Raw genomic sequence first — 23,167 nt, forward strand, 5'->3', positions numbered from 1 at the left:
CCCTCCCACAGCAATCTCTCCAACATCGCTGCCCCTTTTCTGAAAAGCCAGTTTGTTAGAAGCCCAACATTTGGATAGATATCCTTGGAGTTCATCCTAAGAAATAATTAAAGATCTGGAAAACGAGGCTCTCATCGCAGCACTAGTGAGAGGAGAGGGAGGTAATAAATTATGGAACACCTGTACAAGAAATCTGTTCAAACCTGAAAACTCTGCCGTAGATAAATGTCTGTGGGAGAGGAAAGCTGTCTGCTCTATATCATTAAATGAAGAGATCTGGCTCCAAAACTGTACACGCCTCGTGATCTGATCTTTGCTACACCCACAACCCCATAGAAAAGGGTGTGTTGGTGCTGTGGAGCGTCCCTCGGAGACCTGGCTTGGGAGACTTGGCACAGATTCACCCTCTGCGGCACAGATCTGAGAAGCTTTGCATATCCTGTTCTAAATGCAAGGGGGATGTTCTCAGGGAAGCACACACACTGGGAGAGGCTCAGGCCAGGCGTGCTGGGAGACTGGCTTCTCAGTTCTTCTTCCTGCCTAAGGGAGACTTGTTTGGCTCTGCCTGCCTGTGAGCACCACCAAGCCACGGGAGAGCCCACAGGCTCTTTTTTCCTCCCAAGGGACATCATCCTGTCAACGCCAACATCAACCTGTGTGCTTATAAAATCTGTGCTAGGAAACCCACCACCTGGACCTGCAGTTTGCCATCTGTCGCCCACAGGTCACAGAGCACCGGCGGAGCTTCTGGGCGCAGGCGGCCCGTCTGTGGACTTGGAGGCCTGTGGGGAGCAGGGGGGCAGGCAGGGACCTGAGCACACGGATGCTTGTCCTCCACGAGTGGGACAACAGAAGGCTTCAAATGCCTTCTCCTTGCTCATCAGTATCTCCTCATTCTTCCATAATAAACAAGTAAGTATTGCTTCTGTGAAAAGACGGAAGTTTTCCATTTAAAAAATAAGGCCCCCCGATTATGTGATCCTTTCTCTCTCTGTAATCCTCTGGTCTCATTACAGCTCTCAAATGTTTACTCTGGTTTCGTTTCTTTCATTGGCTTCACAGGAGCACAAGATTTTGTTTCCCAGTGTGCTCACTGCAGAGACTCTGTGTTTCCCTGAGGTCTGGGGGAAAGGGGGGTGTATCCTGTAGCCAGCCCTGGGGCCTGGGACAGGGGGGTGGGGGGGATGGGGAAGGTGACACTAGGTGAGAAAACTCTGTATAGCCTGGGGCCAGGATGGCGTGGGAGGCTGAGGCAGAGCGGCTTGGCAGAGGAAGTAAAGCTCTTTCCCTTCTTCTTATAGTCCGCCCTGAAAAGAAGAAAACACTTTAGCAATCCAAGAAACCATCCACTGGGATCCTGAAAGAGGCCGGACTCATTTGAGCGAGATAGCTAACCCAGGAGGCAGGAGTCTGAGTGTTTAATCCCCCTAGGCCTCCAGTGGGGCCCTCCCAGCACTGGAGGGAGACCCTGTGTCCTTGCGTGCAGAGGGGCGAGGGACTCCAAGGGGATCTTGCTCTCGGGCTGGGCTGGCACAGGTGCACATGTCCCAGGGCCTGGAGTACATAGGACCCAACACACTCCCGGCTTGGCTGAGCAGCACTTTCCACCCAGGCCGAGGGGCGACACCTCCAGGGCTTTGTAGGAAGAATCTCTGGAACCAAGCCGCTTGGCTAGGTGCTGTTTTGCAGGAGAAAGCGAGGTGTGTACGATCACATTCCTTTGTATTATTTATTAGAGGTACTGGTAGTAAAAAGAAGCGAAGCACACCCAACCTCTTCCCTTGAGAATGCTGGGTCTTCTCACAGCTGTGAGGCTGTCAGTAGGAGGGTTCCATGCCAGGTTCAAGGGCGGGTGTGCTTTGGGGCACGAGGGGTGGACATTGTGCTGTGGCTGGCCTTGCCCCTGCCACCCCGCACACCTCAGCAGATTCTTTCAAGTCTTTCTGTAACTTGGGCTGGGGGCCTCTCGAGGTGGACCCTCTCCTCCATGAAACTCAGGGTAGGGTGGGACTGTGCCCAGGCTTTGCTGGTGAGACGGTCCTTTGCCTGTTGGGGTGAGTTTTGTAAAGTGCCTCCCTGAATTTTATACCCCCAGTTTCTTCTCTTTCTCAACTCGGTGGGTCCCCGGAGAACAGAGATCCTCCCTGTCCTCAGAGTCCTGGGCGAGGCCAGGACCCACAGGCCCTGGCTAAAGGTGACCCGCCCTGGGAGGTGAAAGGTCATCTGGGAAGCTGACCGAACCCCAGGGAATGGGATCTGTCCAAAGCAGCCCCGCGAAGCAAGTGAACCATGACTCTGCTTTTCTATTTCTGGTGGCTGTTATCCGTTCAGGTTTTCTTCTCTAGCTGGGCAGAGTCCCGAGGGACAGCTCTGGGAGAGGAGCCGCGCTGGGAGGAGAGGGCACCAGAGAACACTTGACCTCGGGTGGAAGCCAGGGTCTGCCCTCTGGATCTTCGGCCATTATGGAGAACCATTCTTGCTTGAGGCTCTGGTGACCTGGCGGCCCTGAGGATGGGTGCCTCTCTCCCCTGGCTACCACCTGCCAGTTCCCGAACACATGGCACTCCCACCACCCACAGCATCCCCCCACCCCCATCCCGGCCACACCCGTCTGGAGACTCTCCCTCAGCCCCTGTGTCCTGTTTGAGTCAGTCAAACTCCGCTTGACTCCTTGTTCTCCCCTGCTCGGTCTCCCACTTGCAGCACGTCAGGACCCTCATCCCTGTGGACCCTTGAGGGCTGGGACAGCACCTGACGCTCGTGGGGGCCCCTGGAGGGTGTGAGTGACATGGGTGACCTGACTGACCTGAGGCCCTCACAGCCGCAGGCCAAGGCCAGTCGGGGAGCTGCCCTTCTCACAGCTGTGCGGGCCCCTCACTGTTAGGTCAGAAACTGGTTCCACATACTTGCCTCTTGGTAGAACACCAGCCTCACTAGCTGGAGAGGAGAAATTGATAGAAATCCCAGAAGAGCTGACTCAGAGGTCCAAGTAAGACAGGCCAGACCCAGCTCGGGGGCAGAGAAGGTAAGGACCAACGGCCACTGAGCAGACGCCTCTTCTCCTTTCTCCTGCACGGGCCACTGTAGCTACGAGAACTTTGGTAGACTGGGAACTTCTATTTTAAAATAAATGTGTCCTGGGCCAGGAACAAGCCGACCCTTCAGCTTCTGTGGCAGGTTTTTTTGTTTTGTTTTGCTTTCTATTTTCCATCCTGTATGAAACTCTCCTTTATTTGAGAATGTGGTTTTCTTAAAAAATTCTGGGTTCAAGATCAGCCTACATTGTAGGTTTGAGGGAAGCAGGGTGGGAGGAGGAACATGTGCAAATGAGCTGTACACCTCGGTACTCCAAGACAGGGCCCCACACTGCCTCTGTTCTGTGTCCTGTGTGGCCCTAGGGACAGTGTGTATTTACATAAACAAATTCATCGGCTTAAGATTAGGAGTGGCTTTAATAATGCACCTGGCATGCTAGTGCTAGTTTGGAAAAAACCTCTAAATTATACCATTTTACCTCCTAATGACTGCAAAGTTGTAGCAAAATTAGCAAACAGACGTAGTAATATCTATCTCCATGCCTGGGGCTCAGAGCGAAACCACCCTCCCTCGTCATCCACGGCGGAGAAAAACCCGGCAGGCGGTGCCTCTGAGTTGCTCAGGTCCAGGCTGTCAGCCAAGGAGCCCCAAGGAAGGGGTTTTTCTGGGTGCATCTGCCCGGAAAGGCAGTGACTTTCGGCTACATTTGACTGCATCCCCCCCTTTTCGAAAGAAAGAGGGGCCTCTGGAGTGTGGGGTGTGGGTAGGATGTGTAGGCACAATGGGGCTGGGAGGGAGAGGGGTCCCCAGTCCCATGGGCTGTCGTATGAAGGGCACCCCAGCTCCCCCACTCACTGTCTGTTCAGTGCCATGCAAGCAACTGTTTTCTTCTCACCTGTTTTCCTATCCATAAAATAGGCTTCCTGAGCTTTTAGAGAGGTTTCTCCCAGCTACATTTGCCCTGAAGTCCCTTCTCCTCAGTTGGAAAGCTTATTAACTACAGTTCGAGCACACTTATGTGCAAGATCAAGAGAACGAAGAGGACCACACGGCCACAGCCCATTTGCTAGGCACAAAGTGTTGCCAGACCACGGTTCTCCCTGGGCTCTACACCGTCAGGTGCAGGAGCGGCCTGGAGACTTGCCTTCTCTCGCCCGGGGAACACCAAGGCAGGACTGTTGTGGTGTATGTGTCTCAGCTTGACGACAACAATGATGGCACTAGAGCTGCACAAAGGTTTCCAGAGATTTATTTTAAACCGTGGAGGCAACTTTGCATTGAGAGTCTTCTACATTGGTAATGGCCACAGGCATATTTCAGTTAGAGGGAACACAGTGAGAATGTGAGCAGAGTTTAAAAACATTCACAACATCAGCAGCATTGGAACGCAGAACTGGATACAGGCATCTTAACATCGTAAGCAGTCTTGCTCAGTCCACCTGCTCAGTCAGGAAGTCAATGTCAATGTCTCCAGTGGCAGAGAGCACGGCGAGGCCGGAAGGGTTCTGCTGGAATTGCATTTGAGAAATCTGTTCCGGCTTTGGGCTCGTGACATTCTCAACCTGACCCCTTGGGGAATCTCATTTCAAAAAGAAAGAAAAAGATATCCATGAAGTAACATGCCTGCTGCAGCCAGGATCTACGGGGGCCCCAGACGGACGGCGTGCAGCATGGAAGAGTCTGTTGCCCTGGTTAGGAACGGCAGCAGGTAGGCAGGCACGAACGGAGGGCTAGCACCTTCCCCATTGTCCAGTTAATAACAGTTTTTGTACTTTTCAGACAAAGATTTTCTTTTGCGAAAAGACAGTACATGAAAAAAAATCATTTAAAAAGCAAGGCAAATGGTGCCCAACACAAATAGATGAAGAGTACCATGGTTATCAGTGACACGAGTGTCTGGTCTGTACTCCAAAGGGGTGACTGCTACTGACCTAAGGCTGCCATCTATTCAAATGGGAGGGAGAAAAACATGCAAGCAAGTAAATGAAATAGGTTTTGCAGACCATTGTCCCTTTTTGTATTTGAGTTCACCCACTTCGGATTCCCAGAGAACCAGGAGAAAAAAATATCAAGGTCAGATTCTCAATCTAACCTTGAAACCAACCTGCGGTTCCCTGCCACTTTCTCTCCCAAGAAAGTCAGCTACCATTATTAAGTCGCCAAGGTGAACATGTTGAGGTATCTTATTTTTTAGTGAGGTGGTACCAAGACCAACTTCCACCTTCGCCATCTTTTCCAGACCTCTAAATGGAAAAAAGCAGAAAGCAATTTCCTTGATGAGAAAGAACACAAAAGACCTCCCGATCCTATTCGCCTGCCTATTGGCAGTTAAGTCAGCCACTAGTCCAACACTAAACATTCGTGGAATGACAGGATCGCAGGACTGGAGGGGTCCCAAGAACCACCGCCCAGTCCAGTCCCTCCTCCAGGCTTTAGCCGCCTTCCCGTGTCTCTGACGACGACTACCGACTGTCTGCTCCAACAGGAACAACGCTCCCCGGCATGTGAAACACAAAGGAGGGATCCCACTCCGATCTTGGACAGATCATATTCTTGGAGACTGCTTTTGTGTGTTAGGTCTAAACAGGCTTCTCAGTGGAAAGGATGACGTTTAAAGGCAAAATTACAGACTAAAACCCCTGAGGGTTGGTATGTATATAATTCTTGGTTATGAAATTGAGTTGAAGGTGAAAAATGAACACGGGTATTCCTGAATTATCAAGTTATGCACATAGGAGAGTTGGGCAGTCAAAGAAAAAGCCAAATGGAAGGAATGCCAAGAACCAGAAAGTGCCAAACCTCGTGGAAGGATGCTGGGACACCCCTGCTGGGCAGAGCCAGGTCTCGGAGGGGGCGCTGCCTGAGCCTCTTCTATGGCCTCTGTCTGAGAAAAACGTTCCCTTGCATGTGGTGAGAGACACTATGACGGGGATGTAGCATGTTTCCCACATGGTACTGAGAAGACCCACTGAGTCGCAAGAATGATTTCAGGCCAGCGGGGAAATGGAGGGCGGCCGCCTGCTTAGGTACCAATGGGCTTGGCTCTGTGTATTCCTGTGATGCTAAAGTTGTCTAGATCAGTCTCCTACTACCCGTCATGGCCATTCCTTTTTCAAAGGGGAGCAGCTGAGCCTGGCCCACCTGTGTCATGAGGAAATTAGCACGTAAACTCTCCCAGGCCAAGTTCACGCGTGTGGGGGCCTCCAGATCCACCTCATGGCCTCTGAGGCGGGGGCTGTGCCTCCAGAAAGTTCAAAACTTAGTTGCCATGGGTCATATTAAGGTAACCACCCACCACCCCTGGTCTTTCTAAAGGCAAACCACAATAAAAACCCTAGATACTAGCCTCAGTATGCTGCAGGAAAACCCAACTCTCAAACTCCGAGGGAATCCCTCATGGTGCTCCGTGTATTGCCTCCCTCTGAGGTCGTAGGGAACCCCGCACAGCAGCCCCCTGCCATAGTGACAAGAGCTCAGGCCCCAGGACTTCAGCCGAGTACTGGATACCCTCTGGCCACTCCAACCACTTGTGGCCTCCTCGTACCAGGCTGATGCCAGACCGTAGGCCTTTGTTTCTGTTTCGGCAGCCTGCAAGGCATTTCCTTAATGGACTCCCTTTAATCGCACCTTTACTCCTCGGCTCAGAAGTACTTTCTGCTGGAGGACGGGCACTGTGTGTAACCCTGGGGTGGGCCCCACACACACTTCTATCACTGAATGGACCATGGGACTGACATAACCCATCCACTACCCCGAGTGGCCTCTGCCCAGGACAGGGAATGGGCCCCAGCTCCCACAGCCTAGTTTAGAGCCTGGCTTGTGGCAGGCGGTCCACAGATGGCTGAAGTGGGCTATACTCCAGAAGATCATCTAGAGGATTCTGTGTTTAAAATGGACTTAATTTCTGTGTTTCCTAATCAACTTCAAAGATGTCCACTCTCAGTTAAAATTTACCATTATTTTAAAGGACAGAAAAAGACTGTATTGGCGAAGCTCTTTCTTTTACTTTAAAATACGTATCTTAGTGAATGAGATATCACTTATATACAATTAAACTATCAAAAAAGCAAAATCAAAGGAATCTTGTTTCATGACTATTTATGTCCAGTAACTTTGGTACAGAGTTTAGAGTGATCCCTTTACTTAAAAGTCAATGTCCAGGCTTTAAAATTTGATTGTTAAGCAAAAATAAATTATGCTTTTTAAAAAATGAATCTCAAACCATGAAAAGGTGATGTTCCCTAAGAAAAGCAAAGGCTGTAGACTCTGAGACTGGCTCAAGGCCGGCCTTCAGACAAACAGGGGAAGGTGAAATGTTAATGCCCTTAGATTTCCACCTGCATTGTTGGCGGGGGTGGGGGGTGGGGAGGGGGTGGCGATTCCATGAGGAAGAGTCTAGGAAGGAGTTTATGCTGATCAGGACCTGCAAGAATTGTGTCATTGCATAGTACCCACCCCCTCAGAAACAGGGCTGGGGCCAAAGGAAGTGTCAGATTCCCCTGTAAGAGGATCAGGCCTGATTCCTGAGAACCACCTAGAGGACACTCGTCCTAGTCATGCCATTAGTAGTTAATGTCCAAAACAATGTGTTCCTGGAAAATTCTTTGAATCTTTTAGATTCTCCTGTTGGCACCTCGGCTATATCTGACAGCCTGGGATGACCAAATGTTTTCTGCTTGGAACATTGTAGATCTCTCAAGATCCCTTCCAGTTTTGTGATTCTATGATTCCTTGAATAACTGAAACCATCAAATGAGAAAAACATCATTGACTGATCTCATATAAAAAGACATGCAATTCCAAGTCCTTAATTTAAAACCACCTTAGCTACTGCGGACACAAACCCAGGCTGTGAAAGTTTCCAGTAACATCATTTCTTTGGAGAAACCGAAAGCCTATGATCGGTTTTATCCTACGGAATGCAGAGCAAGTCTGCGCATGAGATGGGCAGCCCGGCCACTTTCCCGACATGGCCATGTTAGGCGTTACTTGCCAGAGCTGCTGAAGTAACAGAGCAAAAACATATGTAAAGTGCAACTGCAAGAGGGCAAAACAAGAACTATGACCGTGAACCCAGCCAGGAGAAAAGCCAAGTGCTGGTGCCAGCTTTCACGCCCAACAAGTGAAGCCTCCACTCCATACGATGCGGGGAAGACATGCGACACCAGCACTTCTCTCTCCCTGAGTTACAAAAAACGGTGGCGACATTCCTCATAAAACTCAAGAATGCACAGTATCATAAACACACACACCACTGCTTTGCTAAGTACTTCTTAACAAAGTCAAGCACCCACACAGATAAGGAGAAAGAGAAGGGCAGAGCAGGGGATACTATGATGTCTCTGTGGTTTTTGATCGTGACTCTCATCACTAATGAGGTGTCAAGTGGTTTCAGCCTCAGAACAGCTCTGTGGGGGCAGGACTAGGGAGGGGGAGAGGGCTGTAGTGAAGGGCGGGGTCCAGCCCAAAGCAACCGTGGTGGACATGCGTGACCCAGCAGGGACAATCAGCTGTCCCAGTGGGGTGTGTGAGCTCCCCCAGACCTAAGTCAGATCCACATCAGGCTCGCTGGGCACTGCTCCACTGTCTCCCTGACGTGATCTCCCTCTCCGTATACAGGCCACACTCCGAATTTCGGAAAGGGAAAACGGAGCAATTCATTTCCATTACTCGTTTTCCACACACGGTTCTCTGTTATGTACAACTTGGCACGTGGCTCCAAGTTCCACTAGTAAGCTATGAAATAGGTATTTCAGTGTTTTAAATTTCATTCCCTTTTTAAAGCTCTCTCACAATCATGCAGACAAGACTCAGCTTAGTTCTAATAGCTTTGACTGATGGCAAGCAGGGGGAGTAGGCCACAGTGAAGTGACAAGTGGTAATGGCTTCCATGCGTGAGTAAGTACACGCATGTATCCAACCTTAGACTGTGGTCATCTGAGCTGGTCTGATGGCTCAGGTGACACACGGGCTGCCCTGTGCCAGGGCTACAAAGGGCACACCCACTGTACTCCCCAGGGCGTAGCAACAGAGCCATCTCTAGGAAGCCCCAGCCCTGGGAGCACACGGGTCAGAGGACAGAAGTATGGTGGGCAGTACTTTTTCTGGTTGGAAAAAAAAGTAATAAATAATCATGAGGGGGGAAAAAAACAGGTTTCCAAAAACAAAAAAGAGAGAAAGAAATTGGAAGCATTTCAACAGCACTGCCAAAAATCTATCAAATCAGAAGTGAACAAGATAATGGGGACAGCGTGGATAGCGAAGGGCAAGTAACTGGCCTGTTTCTCTGCAAGGCTTAATTGAACCTGGTGATCCTCAAGAGACTCGGGGGTCCCCTGACACCCCTGACAGGAGAGGGTGAATGAGGTGGGATGTGTAAAATGCACACAATGGGGCAGGCTCATGGCACACACCTGCTGCAAACAGGTGGAAGTAAGATTTCTAAAAAGGACTTCAATATTCTGAGTTGAGTCACTACGCACAAGAATATCTCACGTTATCAAGTTTGACTGGATTCCCTTAAAATCAGAATTCTTTGGGTTCATTTTCTAAAGCCCTCTTTTTTTCTTTTCTTTCTTTTTAACACCCCCCTCCCGGAACCCAGTACGAGCTGTAGGACTCGGTACCTTTTACGTCTCAGATCACAGAGTTTTAGGATGGAAGTGTGCAAAGTGTTCTGCTAAAATACGCAAAGATAAAAATCTTTAAATATCTAGTTTTTCAAGGGGAAGAAAATACAGATGGTGAGGAGTAGAGCAGGATATACTCTCGCAGGAAGGAGCACATTCAAATTCAGAGGTGATGTCACATGGACAGACACATGTTAAAGACGCTTTTTTCTGAAGGACATGGAGTTTGCATTTTTTTGTTTTGTTGGGTTTGTTTTGAACACCGTGAGGAAGAGCTACGCAAGTCACATGAAAACATAAAAGGCTCAGAGGGCTCCAACGGAAGGAGAAATGATCCAGGCACTGCAAGTTGGAGCTCTGAGCTACAATCGTCTGCTTCTGTGAGGACAGGGGTCGGGAGCAGCTTTCTCACAGCAAAGACAGAAAACTGAGGCAGAAGCACAAGGTCGCGTCTACACAGCCTGAACAGGAACGAGTTAGACCTTCCAAACGGACTACTCTTTGGGTGATTCAAGAAGTCAGTCGGAAAACCCACACGAATGGTTTCCTGAATCTCTCAGCTGAAGAGGAGGTCTGTGAAAGCACAAACACTGAGAATCCAGAGTGTAAAGAGAAACACGTACACAGGCGGACATGAAGAGAAACACGTACACAGGCGGACATGAAGAGGAGGGGAGGTGACACGGAGAGAGGAAAAGGATGCCGAACACAGAATATGTGCCCAAGTGAAGGAAACATGGAAACAACTTTATAACGACCAAAAATACCCCGAACAGATGCCTCCCTCATCTCTCCAACACACGAAGCGACAATGAAAAGGAAGTGAGAAACACATACCAAGTAAAGACCCCACACAGAGTTTTCAGTATGCTCAGAACAATGCAGCACGGCCAGAGTGTATAAACCATTTGTTAAAAAAATATCTTCTTTTCTATTGTATGAACTGGTTGAAAGAGTCCCCTCGCCAGCGTCCACTCACTAGGTCCCATGCCAACTCAGCCCGGCTCGCGAGTTTCTCTCAGACTCTCACGTGTCTGCTGACAGCTCCAGTCATGATGCGGATTCCAACGACTGCTTCTTGAGTAAATACTATCTTTCTGATACTGGAGTGTCATCAAGATACAACTGGGGTCATATCCCATAACTGTGGAAAGGAACAGAAGACACAGGAGGAACTGAAATTCCCTTGTGTTGAGGATTAACAGCCCTTATGATTGACTACAAGGGAGCTTTTAATTAGCCAAGCAACTAAGTACTACACTAACGTGATTTCTAAATCTATAAAAAGTTATTTTGCCATGAAAATGTTTAACGTAGACTTGAAAACCACGGCCGTGGGGAATTTTCATCCAGTGAGCGCAGAATCTGACAGATCAGATTCCCTTCTGGGATAAGACAATGAGCATCTATCAGGCCCCCTGTGGGCCCCAGGGACGTGCTGTATCCCTTCCAGACCTTCTCTTGTCCAGTCTTCCGAACAGTCTTCCAAGATGTCCCATTTTCAAAAATCAAAGACCCAAGATTCCCAGAGTTTATTTTTAAAACCTGCTTAAAGTCAAGGGCCCCAGTGGCTTTGAAAGGGGTTATTTTAACCACCACATCCTGCTGGTGCCTCCAAGAAGGGACCAGAGTGAGCCAAGCCCATGGCACAGCTGTGGCCCCTCCTGTCCGGGGCCTCTGCTGGGGTACCACATCCATCCAGCACAGTCCTCAGACAGACCCTGGAGGACTGCTTCTGGATTAATTGATCTCATGGGGAAAAGATCTTGTTTATTATTTGCTGGCTTATTCGAGTCCTTCCTTTCACTCAAGGCTCAGCTCAAACCCCACTTCCTTCCTGAAGCCATCCCTAGCAGCCCCATCTCCCTCTACCGAGCTCTTAAGGTAATTCTTGCCTGTATCACTCTTTTGGTTGCTGAACATGTGACCTATTAGTACCCATCAAAAGGACAGAGTACGTCCCCAGTAGACAATGTGCTCCCTGCAGCCAAGAGCCATGTCTGATCTTGGTGTGTGAGGCCAGGGCCCTGGCATAGGGCCTTGCACGTAGTGGGGCCTCAAAAGTGCTCACTGCTCACAGTGACCTCATGAGCAGACCTCACCCAGTCCTGGGCTCCTGGACATTGACATAGGGCCAAAGAAGGAAAGCTTCTGAAAGAAGATGGCGCCCTACCTTAATAACCTTGTCAGTTCCAGAAGTCAGTAACCATCCTCTGGTGGCATCAAAATGCACATGCACGATGTTATGTTTGCTGTCGTGGAAGGTCGCCGTGGGTGCGCGTCTGGAAGGACAAAGCGAGTTTCCAAGAGTGAAGAGTGGTGACACATGAATGAAGGAAAGCTGCAGACCAATGACTAAGACAGGTGCCTCACTTCAAAACTGCTCCTCACATCTACCTTTGGTCCCTGGGAACCTGTTAATGGTGTGTTTTTTTGTTTTTGTTTTTTTTTTTAATGATTTATTTATTTGAGAGGGAAAGAGAGAGAGTACAAACAGGAGGGACAGAGGGTGAGGGAGAGAGACTTTCAAGCAGGCTCAGGGCTCAATCCCCAACCATCAGATCACGGCCTGAGCCAAAAACAAGAGTCGAACACTTAACAAACTGAGCTACCCAGGCACCTTTTTTTTTCTTAAATATTTCTATATTTTAAAATTTTATTTATTTATTTATTTATTTATTTATCTATCTATCTATTTGACACAGCAAGACAGAGAGAGGCAGAGGAGAAGCAGGGTCCCCGTGGAGCAGGGAGCCCAATGCGGGACTTGATATCTGAACCCTGGGATTACAACCTGCGCTGAAGGCAGAAGCTTAATGGACCCAGCAATCCAGGCACCTTTTTAAAAGAGGAAAGGATTCTTATCTTCTCCAAAATGGGAATGAGATGATGACATTTCCCAAAGTCTTACGGATTACTTGTTGCTCCGATAGAGCCTATGAAAAATCTCTACCCATGCCTTTGACAAATCTTAAAACAAACACCTCAGTGCTTTTGCTACGTCTGATCTCAGAAGTACCTGCTGGTATAAAGTCTACCTGTACCTATTTAAAAAAAAAAAAAAAAAAAAAGAAGCAGCACACCTGTTAAAAAGCTGAGGATACTATTACTATTCTAATCAAAGGGCTATCCATTCTTTCTCCTCCGTTTCCTGGTGTTACTGCAGGTTTGGTTTCTCTATGGTCTTCTAACACTTGAACAAGTAAAACAATCTAGAAACAAACATTGCTATTTGTTTTGTATCTTTTAACCTATGCATAGCTTAATAAGAAGTCGACTGCCTAGGTGGTCTAGAAGCGAGGCAGAAGAGGCAGAAGAAAGAGTGACGGGGGAAGGGAGATAGAGACATGGGGAAGGAGATGGCTGGTCTGTCATCAGGCTTCATGGGTCGCACTCCTCAGCAGTGGGCTCTCTGAAGACAGTTTTACCTGTAGCTACGTCTGCAGAACAGACCTCCAGCATCACTTTAAAATATTTAAATGATCACTTTAAAATATTTAGAATTTACAATTTAGGTTTAATGTGTAGCTGCTTAGGCTCTCTGGGTCTGTGTCTCTAAGGTCTCTTGAAGCTCCCCAATTTAATGAAAAGATCGTTCTTATTAATTTCATCACGTATGATGAGTGGAAAATAATCAATGAACATAAATGCTTACTGATGCAAGGGCATCTTAATTTACATTTGATATGGATAAAGAAGAATGAAAAAAAACACACACACCAGGGTTATCCATGAGAGAGTGCTTTGGTGTATTAACTGCCATGACTTTCCTTAAATGCTGACTTCCTCAGGTGCACTTGAAATACGTTTCTATTTATATGCTGTTTCAAGACACCCATCTAGTACTTGAAATAATTCTACTGTATACAAGGTAGGGGAATAGGTGGTGGAGAATCAGGCAGACGATTTCCTAGGAAATCCTGCTGTCATTCATTAAAAGGGGGACATGTCGCAGAGGATTCTACTTACTCTGGGAAGTCTGGAATGAGCGGCATTGAAGAGATAACACAAATGTGCCCTGCCACCCACCCCACCTCCGCAAAAGCACAATGACATGCAGTAACCTAAGGTCCTAGGTTATCAGGCAAGACCATCAAGCATTTTCCCTGTGGTTACGTAAAGTGGCTTAGCTCTTCCTAAGAAAATGTGGACTCTGGAGCCAGTGGGCTGATTCAGCTCCTGTAAAAATACCAGCTTGGGCTAGAAAGTAAAAAGCCTGGGTGCCTGCAATCCGGAGCAACCCTCAAGGAAATAAAGGGATAACAGGGTTGGTTGGAAGAACACCTGCTGGCAGGGCACCTGTCCCTGGGGCGGGGAAGAGCACAGAAGACATGAATTCTTGATGTGGACTCTCTATCCCTATCTAAAGAGAGAACACGGGTCTCTTGGCAAAAAGGAGGGCTCTGCCCATCGGCCATGGTCTGTGCATGAAACCAGCAGGAATAGAGCGCTCATGGTCACGGCTGCAGGGCCGGATCACCTTCTCTCCCTCACCCTGCTAAGTCTGCGGACCGCTGGAACTCACTCTTCGTCGGTGATGGCCTCGTGGCAGCTGTCACAGACTCTCACTTCAAACTCGAAGCCCATCAGAGGGATGGAGGAGCGCTTGGAGCTGCACTTGCCGCAGACGGCCTTCCCACACTTGCGGCAGTGGTGCTGGAGGGAGAGAGAGCACAGGCTCGCCAGGGCTCCCGCCACCTGGCCCCACCTCATTGGTCTGGGCACAGCTGTCCGCATTTTGGTGAGGATGCTGAACAAGAGTACCGAAGAAACGGAAGGAACACACCAGCTCTGTTCTCTTTTTGGGCTCTTTATTCAAATGGAGAACTGCTGGATACACATCTGCTTGCATCACCACACCCAACTCCTACCCCTACCTCCCAACCCTGGTCCTGCTCTGCCCATCCTAGGTCCTTCCCAGCTCTGGTCAGTATGAACTCCAGAGGACCACCCAGTGGCCAGGTTATCTCAGACCTGGGTACGGAGGGGGTGCCACCTCCAGAGACCATGCTGCTGGGTGAAGGACAGCCTGAGTGCACTCCAGTTCAAGCTACTACATATACTCTGGCCGTACTCAAGCTAGGTGTCTTACACTGCTTTCCTTGGGGAGGACCAAACCGTGAATTGGACTGAAAATGCTGTATTATGAACGAGTAGCTCTAAAGGAGTAAAACTAAGAGATGGCAGGAGAGAAAGTGAAATTATTAAGAAGAAATAAATACTTCTTACATAATGTCAAGATTCAGTCCCACTCTGAGCTAAGCACGATCCCTCTAATTTTAAGGTGTATTCCCGTAGTAGCGACTAGTTTTTTTTTTTTTTTTTTTTAAGATTTTATTTATTTATTTGACAGAGAGAGAGATAGCACAAGTAAGCAGAGCAGCCGGCAGCGGGGGAGAGAGAGAAGCAGGCTCTCTGTTGAGCAAGGAGCCTGATGCGGGGCTTGATCCCAGGACCCTGAGATGATGACATGAGCTGAAGTCAGCTGCTTAACTAATAACTGAGCCACTCAGGTGCCCAGTTGCCACCATAATTCTAAAAACGTACCCCTTAACTACTCGGAACAAGTCACTACAGAAACAGAGTCCATTAGGAATGAGCTGCAGTAGATAAGGGAATCCATTAATGAATAGTCTTGGAGTGGTTCCAGGGTATGCCTGACCACCCCAACCCCCCAACCCCTGCCCGGGGGTGCTAGTTCTAAGCTCACAGGTGAAGCTGTTTCCACTCTATTCCATTTTGATGAGGGAATCCAGATCACCCACCTGTCTTAGGCCAATCTTCTTACTGTCCCACATCTGCTTGAAATTCCAGAAGAAAGGCTGATCACACTTTTGGCAGGAATCGCTGTCCAACCATTCAGGGGTCTTGTGAAATAAAGCACAAAGCAGGTCACGTTGTGAAGCAGGGAGGACAACGGAGCCATTAACAGTGAGGAGAGTTACAGAATCCGGATGTGTTCATGAGAAACAAAGGTGTGATTTCTCAGTCATTTAAAAAAACATTTACTGAATGCCTACTCTGTCTCAAGTGTGGGGATGCAGCAGTGATAAACGGAATCTCTCCCGTCACGGGGCACACAATTTATGAGGGAAGACTAACCAAGACAACAATATTAATATCAATTCTTTAAGTAAGTGGAAGTGCAAAGGCCTAAGGAGGGGAAGCAGAGTGCCAGGAGGGTGGGATGCCACAGGTAGTGGGGAGGGGGGTTTCAGGAACATTCAGGGGTGTCTGGGCCAGGTCACTCACACACAGTTCTGACTGCCACGTTGACTCTATCTCATATTCTCACATCACACACCATTAGACTTGCTCTGGCTACATACAGCCGTATATGTAACTGCACATTCCACAGGCACACAGCTCCCTGCGCCAGAAGATACACCCTGACCGCAGCGGGTACTCAGGGCGGCTGCCTGTCCACCACCTGCTCACGGCGGGGCCCAGCAGGCTTGGAGACGTCACTCCTTGCCTCATGGACCACACACTCTTCTGCTCCGTTCACTATTTCCCAGCTCCATCGGGAGTACTTGAAACAATATCAAATGAGTTTTAAAAACGTGTTAAGCGTAAAGCTCTTCTTTAGTAAATCTTTACAGATTATGCATATAGTGACTGCATCTGCTTCTAGAGTTTCACATTCAACTCTGTTCAATTCGTCATTTGGCAGAGGGACAGATCTCTTTCCACATATCACTGAACGGGAACCTGGAAAACAGATGCAACCCCAGGGTTTCTCAAAACTGAGTTCCAGAGAACTCCAATTTGACTCACAGGACACTTACTATAAAGGAAGCCCAAGATCAAACCAGTCTGAGAAATGTGGCAAACAATGGCCTGTGCCCTCTCTCTACAAGATTATTTTTCTTGTAACTTTCTTCTGTTGATGTAACCCTTTTCTGAAGAAGCCCTGTTACAGAACAGACATGGGGAGTTAGCCTGTTCTCCCATCTACAAGCAGAAATGAACCTACAGCTACACGGTCTCAAAAAAGAAAAGTAAAAAGGTTGACACCTGAAAAGCTCCAATTCTTGGTCATTTATTTTCTTAAAACCAGAGTTCTTAAATAAGCCTTGATTTGCTTTGTAATTTTTAAGCTCTAATCAGTTTAAAGACTGATTTAACAAAATAATACAGAGTTTTCAGGGAAAAAAAAACCAATTTATCCCTAAAAGATTTACCTATGTCGTGATTTTTCAAAAACACGTATGATTCAGGAAAATCAGGAGGATTTACAAAAAACTGTCACACACACACTCATATCTTTTATAAGGAAATATGCAGATTTAGGACATACATCAAATGCACTGAAGAGGGAAATGGAAGTAAGGCACAGGACAAAAGGGGGAAAAAATCAGTCTGTGTAGTCTGATTCCTTTTTTTTGTCCCAAAAACCAAACCCTGCACATGTGTTTTTGCAGAGGAAACTGTAACCACGTTACTGAAATTCCTGGGCTGGCGGTATTATTAGGAGTAACTGACATGTTTTCATTTGTTAAGCTTAGAGCACTCTGTAACTTTTCTACAGAGAACGTTTATCCATACTTCTAAAAAAGGATACAATTTTTGAAAAAATGGATTCCATTAACAACAGAAACTCATGTTAAGCCTACAAGATAATGCACTCAGCCACACCATCTTCCATTTGTCCCCCCAACGCTGTCCCCGTGGCCACGCCACCATCCCTGACTGCTTCTACTTGCGCACGAGCACCAGCATGCAGGGCATGACTTCTGTCGTTCCCCTTGTCTTCCTTGTGGTGTTTCCTGCCCCCTCAGAGCACGGCCAGGCTCCAGGGGTCTTTTAGCGCTATCTCCTTCCACAAACTCTCTGCTGAGAATGTTAGCCAACAACAGTAGCACCCCTTCCTAAATGTCCAGCACTAATGTTCTAACCTACAGCAACTGTAATCACATCATTTATACCATTTAACTGTTTTCTGAAGTCTTCTCCCATTTATTTTTTCCTACCAGAAAGTCTATCAGTGCAGGGGTTGCTTTTTTACATGTCTCCGGCCCCTTGACGTAAGCACCACAAGCTCTGGCTGGGACCCAGAAGCCCCTAGATACATCTCAGGGAATTTACATTTACAGAATATGACATTTGTAAAAGAAAAAAAAAAAAAAGGTTGGGACCCTCTCTACTCATTTGGGCTCTGAATCACCAGAAGAAGATTTAAGACGGTCATAACCTGTACCTGCATGTCAAAGTGCAGAATTTAGGCAAGATGGCTCAAAGGATTGCCCATCAACTGACTAGGGTCCTTTCTGAAAAGCATCATTATCCTCCTTTGGGTCTTGATCCATCAAGGCTGGAGTCTACGTGCACTGGGGGAAGAGAGGCCAGTGGTTCCCCCTCTCCTGGTCTACTCAGTTAGGCCTGGGAAGAAGCGGGCGGGGAACAGATGAGCTTTGACTGTCCCTCACCCCCAGCAGGCTATCGTGAAGGATCCGTAGGCTCACCGGCACCCTGGCTGGCATGGCCAAGAACACACTGTACCAATTTCCCTGCCTTTATACCGAAGGGGCCTCGTGGTACTTTCAAAAGCAATATTCTACAATTCCCCACTTCCTAACAGTAATGATCATTTTAATTAGTTACTAATAGAACTCCCATGGATTTATGGTTTGAGCAAGTCAGGTTTTAATCTTCTTAAGCATTTAATTACTAGCATTTGAAAAGCATTACATGGTGGATAATAGCAACTACTCTCTTGAAATGAGATTGGGGTGAAGACATGGAAAGAAGTTGGGAAATTGCTTTTGTCTTTTTAAAGTGCTGCTTTTCTAAGTCTTGCATCCTGCAAGGAAATACATTAGATGAATATACACCGTCAAAGGGAAAGTTCATCCAGCATAATTCTAGGGAAATGAGAATATGACTAATTTCAAAGTCCTTGTCAAGGGTCTATTTAGTAAACATGTCTGTTGGTAAGATGTTCAAAGATGAAAGAAGAAAACTCTTAAAAACAGAACGCCAGGAGAAACTCAAATGTATTCTTAAAAAATGACAGTGTATATATTTGCATCTGGAGAACTGTTTGGAGAATGATTCATAAAGAAGCACAAAAACAGTTATTTCTGATATTTCTATTAGTATCAACCTAAAGACTCTTACTTCATCGAATACCATTTCTCACACATTGGCCACCATTCCTGGCTAACAAAAAGCGCGAGTCTTCTGTGTTCCTAGGGCACTTGAAGGGATAATTGTCTGAAAACGGACGATTCCCTCTTTCTCATCTGAACTTTGGTTATGAATGAAGAAACAGATTCAAAGTCTAAACAGCTTCATCTTGTCGAAATTCTCATAAAATCACCATTACATGAATGTTACATGCCAATTTGGGAGGGGTGTAAAAAAAAAAAAAGGAACTTCCTTTTCAACTAGAATCTTTTATTCTCTGACATTAACAGGTCTTATTTAATGGTTTCATCATAAGAGAACTAAGAAATGAGCAGGAGGGGAGGCTGAGGCACTTTTCAGCCCAGCCGGAATTGCAGTGTCCAGCCTGGCAGCCATGGGAGTAGCCGGTGACCTGCCCTTGACACCTACCTCCTGCCGCTCCACGTCCATGTTCCAGACCACGATCCCACCATCACCACCGCAGGAGATGAGCTGCCGTGTGTGCTGCGCATAGGAAAGGGCCTGGACTTTGTCACTGTGAAAGAAAGCCAGGGTTAGTGACAGGTCCAGAGAGCAAGGCGAAAGCCTTAAAGGCAGGAAGCCCGGCAAAGTCCATCAGTGCGCATGCTTCCCCTTAGCCCAGAGCACAGACCTCAGAAATCAGATGGAATCAAAATGTTTAAGATGCCGAGGCCTGAGGAAGAGAGAGCCTTTGTCAGTTACCGACACTTGAGAAAAGCTGAGAAAAACCTGATTTTTGAACTTGTTGTAAGGTGGGACTAGCTCCTTCCTTAATTAATTAGATAAAATCTGTGGTACATGGTTATGCTGTATTTGTTCAAAAGCCATGATTTCACTTTTTTTCTTTCTTTCTTTTTTTTTTTTAAAGGATCCTTAAAGAGTATTGGAGGTCATTCATTGAAGTGCCCACTGCACTGACCAGCCAGAGTCAGGAAAATCGTGTCGGCTGAGGTGTGGAGCGTGTCATGGTGGCTTAAGTCCAGGCGCCATTTCTTGGCTTCCAGGGTGGAGCCAAAGCAGCAACAGAATTGAGTTTTGCTGACTCTCTATTTTCTCTAGTTTTCATTCCCTCTCTACTCATTTTGTGCTTGATTTTCCTCTCTAGTTCATACGTGGCTGACGAATTATTCCCTCTTGGGGGCAGCTACCATGGAGAGTCCAGTTCTATGGTCTGACAACGTGGTGATCACTAACAAAAGGTTAGAGACATTATTTTCCACTGGGTGAGGGAGCAGGGAATAGGGCTCCTTGGTTGTTTCTATTGGAATATTTTTCTATTTTAAACTGAAATCAATTAAGAATTCTGTGCCCACTGGGAAGGAGAACAGCTCCTTGCAATCCGAACTGGTGATTTGTGTGCTTTCGTGTTTCCCTCTGATCTGGGGCTGAAGCTGTGGGACCCAAGCTGTTCAATCTCTGTGTGTTTGTGACTACTGCTCAGAAAGGCTCTTCCCTCTCATGTCTGGAGTGCTAGCCTACTGCCAGAGGGCATCAATAACTTAGATTACAGTATTTTTTAAATTTCTTTTTATTTTTTTTTAGATTATAAGAACTTGTTCTGCTTGGCTTATAAAGACAAACAAGTGCTGACATAAATTGAATTTTCATAAACTTACTAGAAAAAAAGAAAACTATGCCCCTAAAACTTTAAATTTACTAGACGTAAAAACTCTTTTACAGAAAACACTAACTCGGTAACATTTTAAGAATCTAAGTTCACAGAATTGAGGTGAACTCTTTGGCAAGTGAGAGGAGAGTGAGAAATTTTAAAACAGAGCTGTCTTTCTCTGATTCATCAGTGTTAAGTATGAGCAAATATACATCTTATTTTACTTGGATTGATTTCTTCTAAATATATATATATGCATACATATATATACACAGATACATACAGTAACTGGTCAAATAAGCTACTATTATGCCTATATAATTCTATATATAAAAAATGTAAATTCATGTTCAACTCAACTAAATAATGGTTTTGATAAACTTTTCATATAAATAGAAATTATGTTTTATAGCACATCAATTTAAAGATAATCCCCAAGATCTTCAAGCAACTTAAAGTGGATTACTCTAAGTAGAGCTAATTGATAATCATTGGATAACAACCTTAGGTAATTTCTAAGTATGTTAGAATACCAAAACTTTGATTACAAAGCAAAATATTATTTATATATGTCTGCTTCTCATTTTTTAAATTATAGAGAGGGTATAACTTAGGTGAGTCACTTTCATGAACATGTTCATTTTTGCCACCTTAAGGAGACATAAAAGTGGTGTATCTTGCAGTAGAAATTTGTCATGTGTGTTCATGAACTTTGTTAGTCTGCTAAAATACTTGTATGTGACAGTTCTCAATTATCCACATCCTCCCTCTTCCCAACTGTCTCTATGAAATGTAAGTTAGTTATCTCTGGTTAATCAGCTAAAATGGGTGGTTGAGATTATATTGGGGCAGTGATGGAAACAAGATACAACTATTTTTGTGCTTTTGTTTTTAAAAGAGAAAATGGAGTAATTTTGTCTTAAAGCAATGGTTCTCAAACTTTTTCATCTTAGGATTCCTTTACAGTCTTAAAACTAATTTGAGGACACCAAAGAGCTTTGGTTTAAATAAGAAATTACCAACATTTATTGTATTTGAAATCAAAACGGAATTCTTAAAAAAAATACTGATTCAGGGCGCCTGGGTGGCTCAGTGGGTTAAAGCCTCTGACTTCGGTTCAGGTCATGATCCCAGGATCCTGGGATCAAGCCCCACATCCGGCTCTCTGCTCAGCAGGGAGCCTGCTTCCCTTCCTCTCTCTCTCTGCCTGCCTCTCTGCCTACCTGTGATCTCTGTCTATCAAATAAATAAATAAAATCTTTAAAAAAATACTGATTCAGTTGAAAATAGCAATGAGAAATCCATTCTATTTTAATATAAATAACACGTATTTGGTGAAAATTAACTATATTTCCCAAGGTGACAAATTTGGACGAAAAAAATGGCCTTGTTTAACATTTCTGCAAGTCTTTCTAATGTCTGGCTTAAGAGAAGAGAGACAGATACTCATCTCTTTCTGTATTTGTTCTGATACCACTCATCATGCAGTCTCTGGAAAACACCATTGTACATTTGTGAGAGACTATGCATGACAAAGGCACTTCTAAAGTAAAGTACAAATTTGTTCCAGAATATGAGAGAGAAAAATGAAGGACAAAACCTGGAAAGTGAATTTTATTTGCTTTGGTTTATAATACTCAAGTCTGAAAAAAGAGCCATAAAATGCATTAAAATCTTGGCACAGTTCCCTCAGTTTTGATGGCTTGCTTCCTTGCTTCACTGATGAATGCCTCCGACTACAATGCAAAAGGATATTCTTCATCTTCTATAAAATCTGCCTCGCTAGCAAAGATTCTGTGTGTCACCACATTATTTTCAGAGCTCTATGTTGACTTGGTTAAAGTCCCAAAAACACCTTGGACAACTCTTAATGATTTTGCCTTCCTAGGCCGTACCCTACATTTTGAAAAAATAAAATAAAAAAATTAGGATACTTTCTACACCTACAACTACCTTTGAGATTCCCTAGGGGGATCCTTGAGAATTGTAAAGATCTACTCCTCTGCCTTATAAAAAGAGAGATACTATAAATAACTCTATTTGTTTCGCCTGTTGCTATTTTAAGAGTTTCGTGGGAAGAGTTAACAGATCAGAAGAGATGCTCAGCCTTCCCTAGGTCAAGTCAGTTTAGATAAGAATTTATTAATGTAAGTATTCCTGAAGTTGCATATTTTATGGGAGGACTCTGGAGGCTCATCAGAGCTCTCAATTGTCTCTAATATGCTTTCCCCTCCAGGCAAATACTGATCAAAACTCTCAGGACATAGTTATGTAGGTTATCTCAATAGAGAATTTTATTCTTCTCCATTATGATTACTATTTGTCACAGGAAACAAACAAACAAAAAACCAAAAAACCCCCAAAAACACCCAACCATTAAAGCCTTCATAATATATATAGACAATTTCTGTTTCACTCCGATGCTTGCCTGACGGCTCGGCTATAAGCTACGAGAGATTGTCCTCTGAGAAAGGACAATCTCAGAGTTTCATGGAAAAGGGCTGTATGTGCCAGGTATTTTAAAATATTGATATTTTGAAAGAATAGACTCTCGGGCAAAGGCTACAGAGCTGACATTGCTTAGGTAATTTTTAAGCTGTGCTAGTGGACTGAATCAGGATTTCCTTAGATTTTTGGACTCTTCAAGTCTGGATGCAGATGGCTTCATGAATGCAGACTGCTAAACCAAGAACCAGCAGAACAAGAATTAATTATACAGGACTGGATGAACTAAAGAGGGAAA

The 23,167-nt window shown here is 45.8% G+C and overlaps 1 protein-coding gene across 3 annotated transcripts in view; it reads right to left on the minus strand.

Moving 5' to 3' along the window:
- Positions 1 to 4,269: 4,269 nt before the first annotated feature.
- Positions 4,270 to 23,167, minus strand: part of WDFY2 (WD repeat and FYVE domain containing 2) — a 182,265-nt gene continuing 163,367 nt past the window's right edge. The window contains exons 8-12 of one of the 3 annotated variants that reach the window (XM_044249661.1): positions 19,224 to 19,329; positions 15,431 to 15,532; positions 14,191 to 14,321; positions 11,839 to 11,947; positions 4,270 to 10,809 (exon numbers count right to left, since the gene is read on the minus strand). In XM_044249661.1, the coding sequence (XP_044105596.1) occupies positions 10,780 to 10,809; positions 11,839 to 11,947; positions 14,191 to 14,321; positions 15,431 to 15,532; positions 19,224 to 19,329 (478 nt within the window). In that variant the 3' untranslated portion in view covers positions 4,270 to 10,779. Of the gene's footprint in view, positions 10,810 to 11,838; positions 11,948 to 14,159; positions 14,322 to 15,430; positions 15,533 to 19,223; positions 19,330 to 23,167 lie in introns of those variants that run through there. The other 2 variants (XR_006384673.1, XM_044249662.1) reach the window with 2 other exon arrangements.

The sequence above is a fragment of the Neovison vison genome, chromosome 5 (genome assembly GCF_020171115.1).
Source record: "Neovison vison isolate M4711 chromosome 5, ASM_NN_V1, whole genome shotgun sequence".
In the NCBI taxonomy this organism is placed as follows: Eukaryota; Metazoa; Chordata; class Mammalia; order Carnivora; family Mustelidae; genus Neogale; species Neogale vison.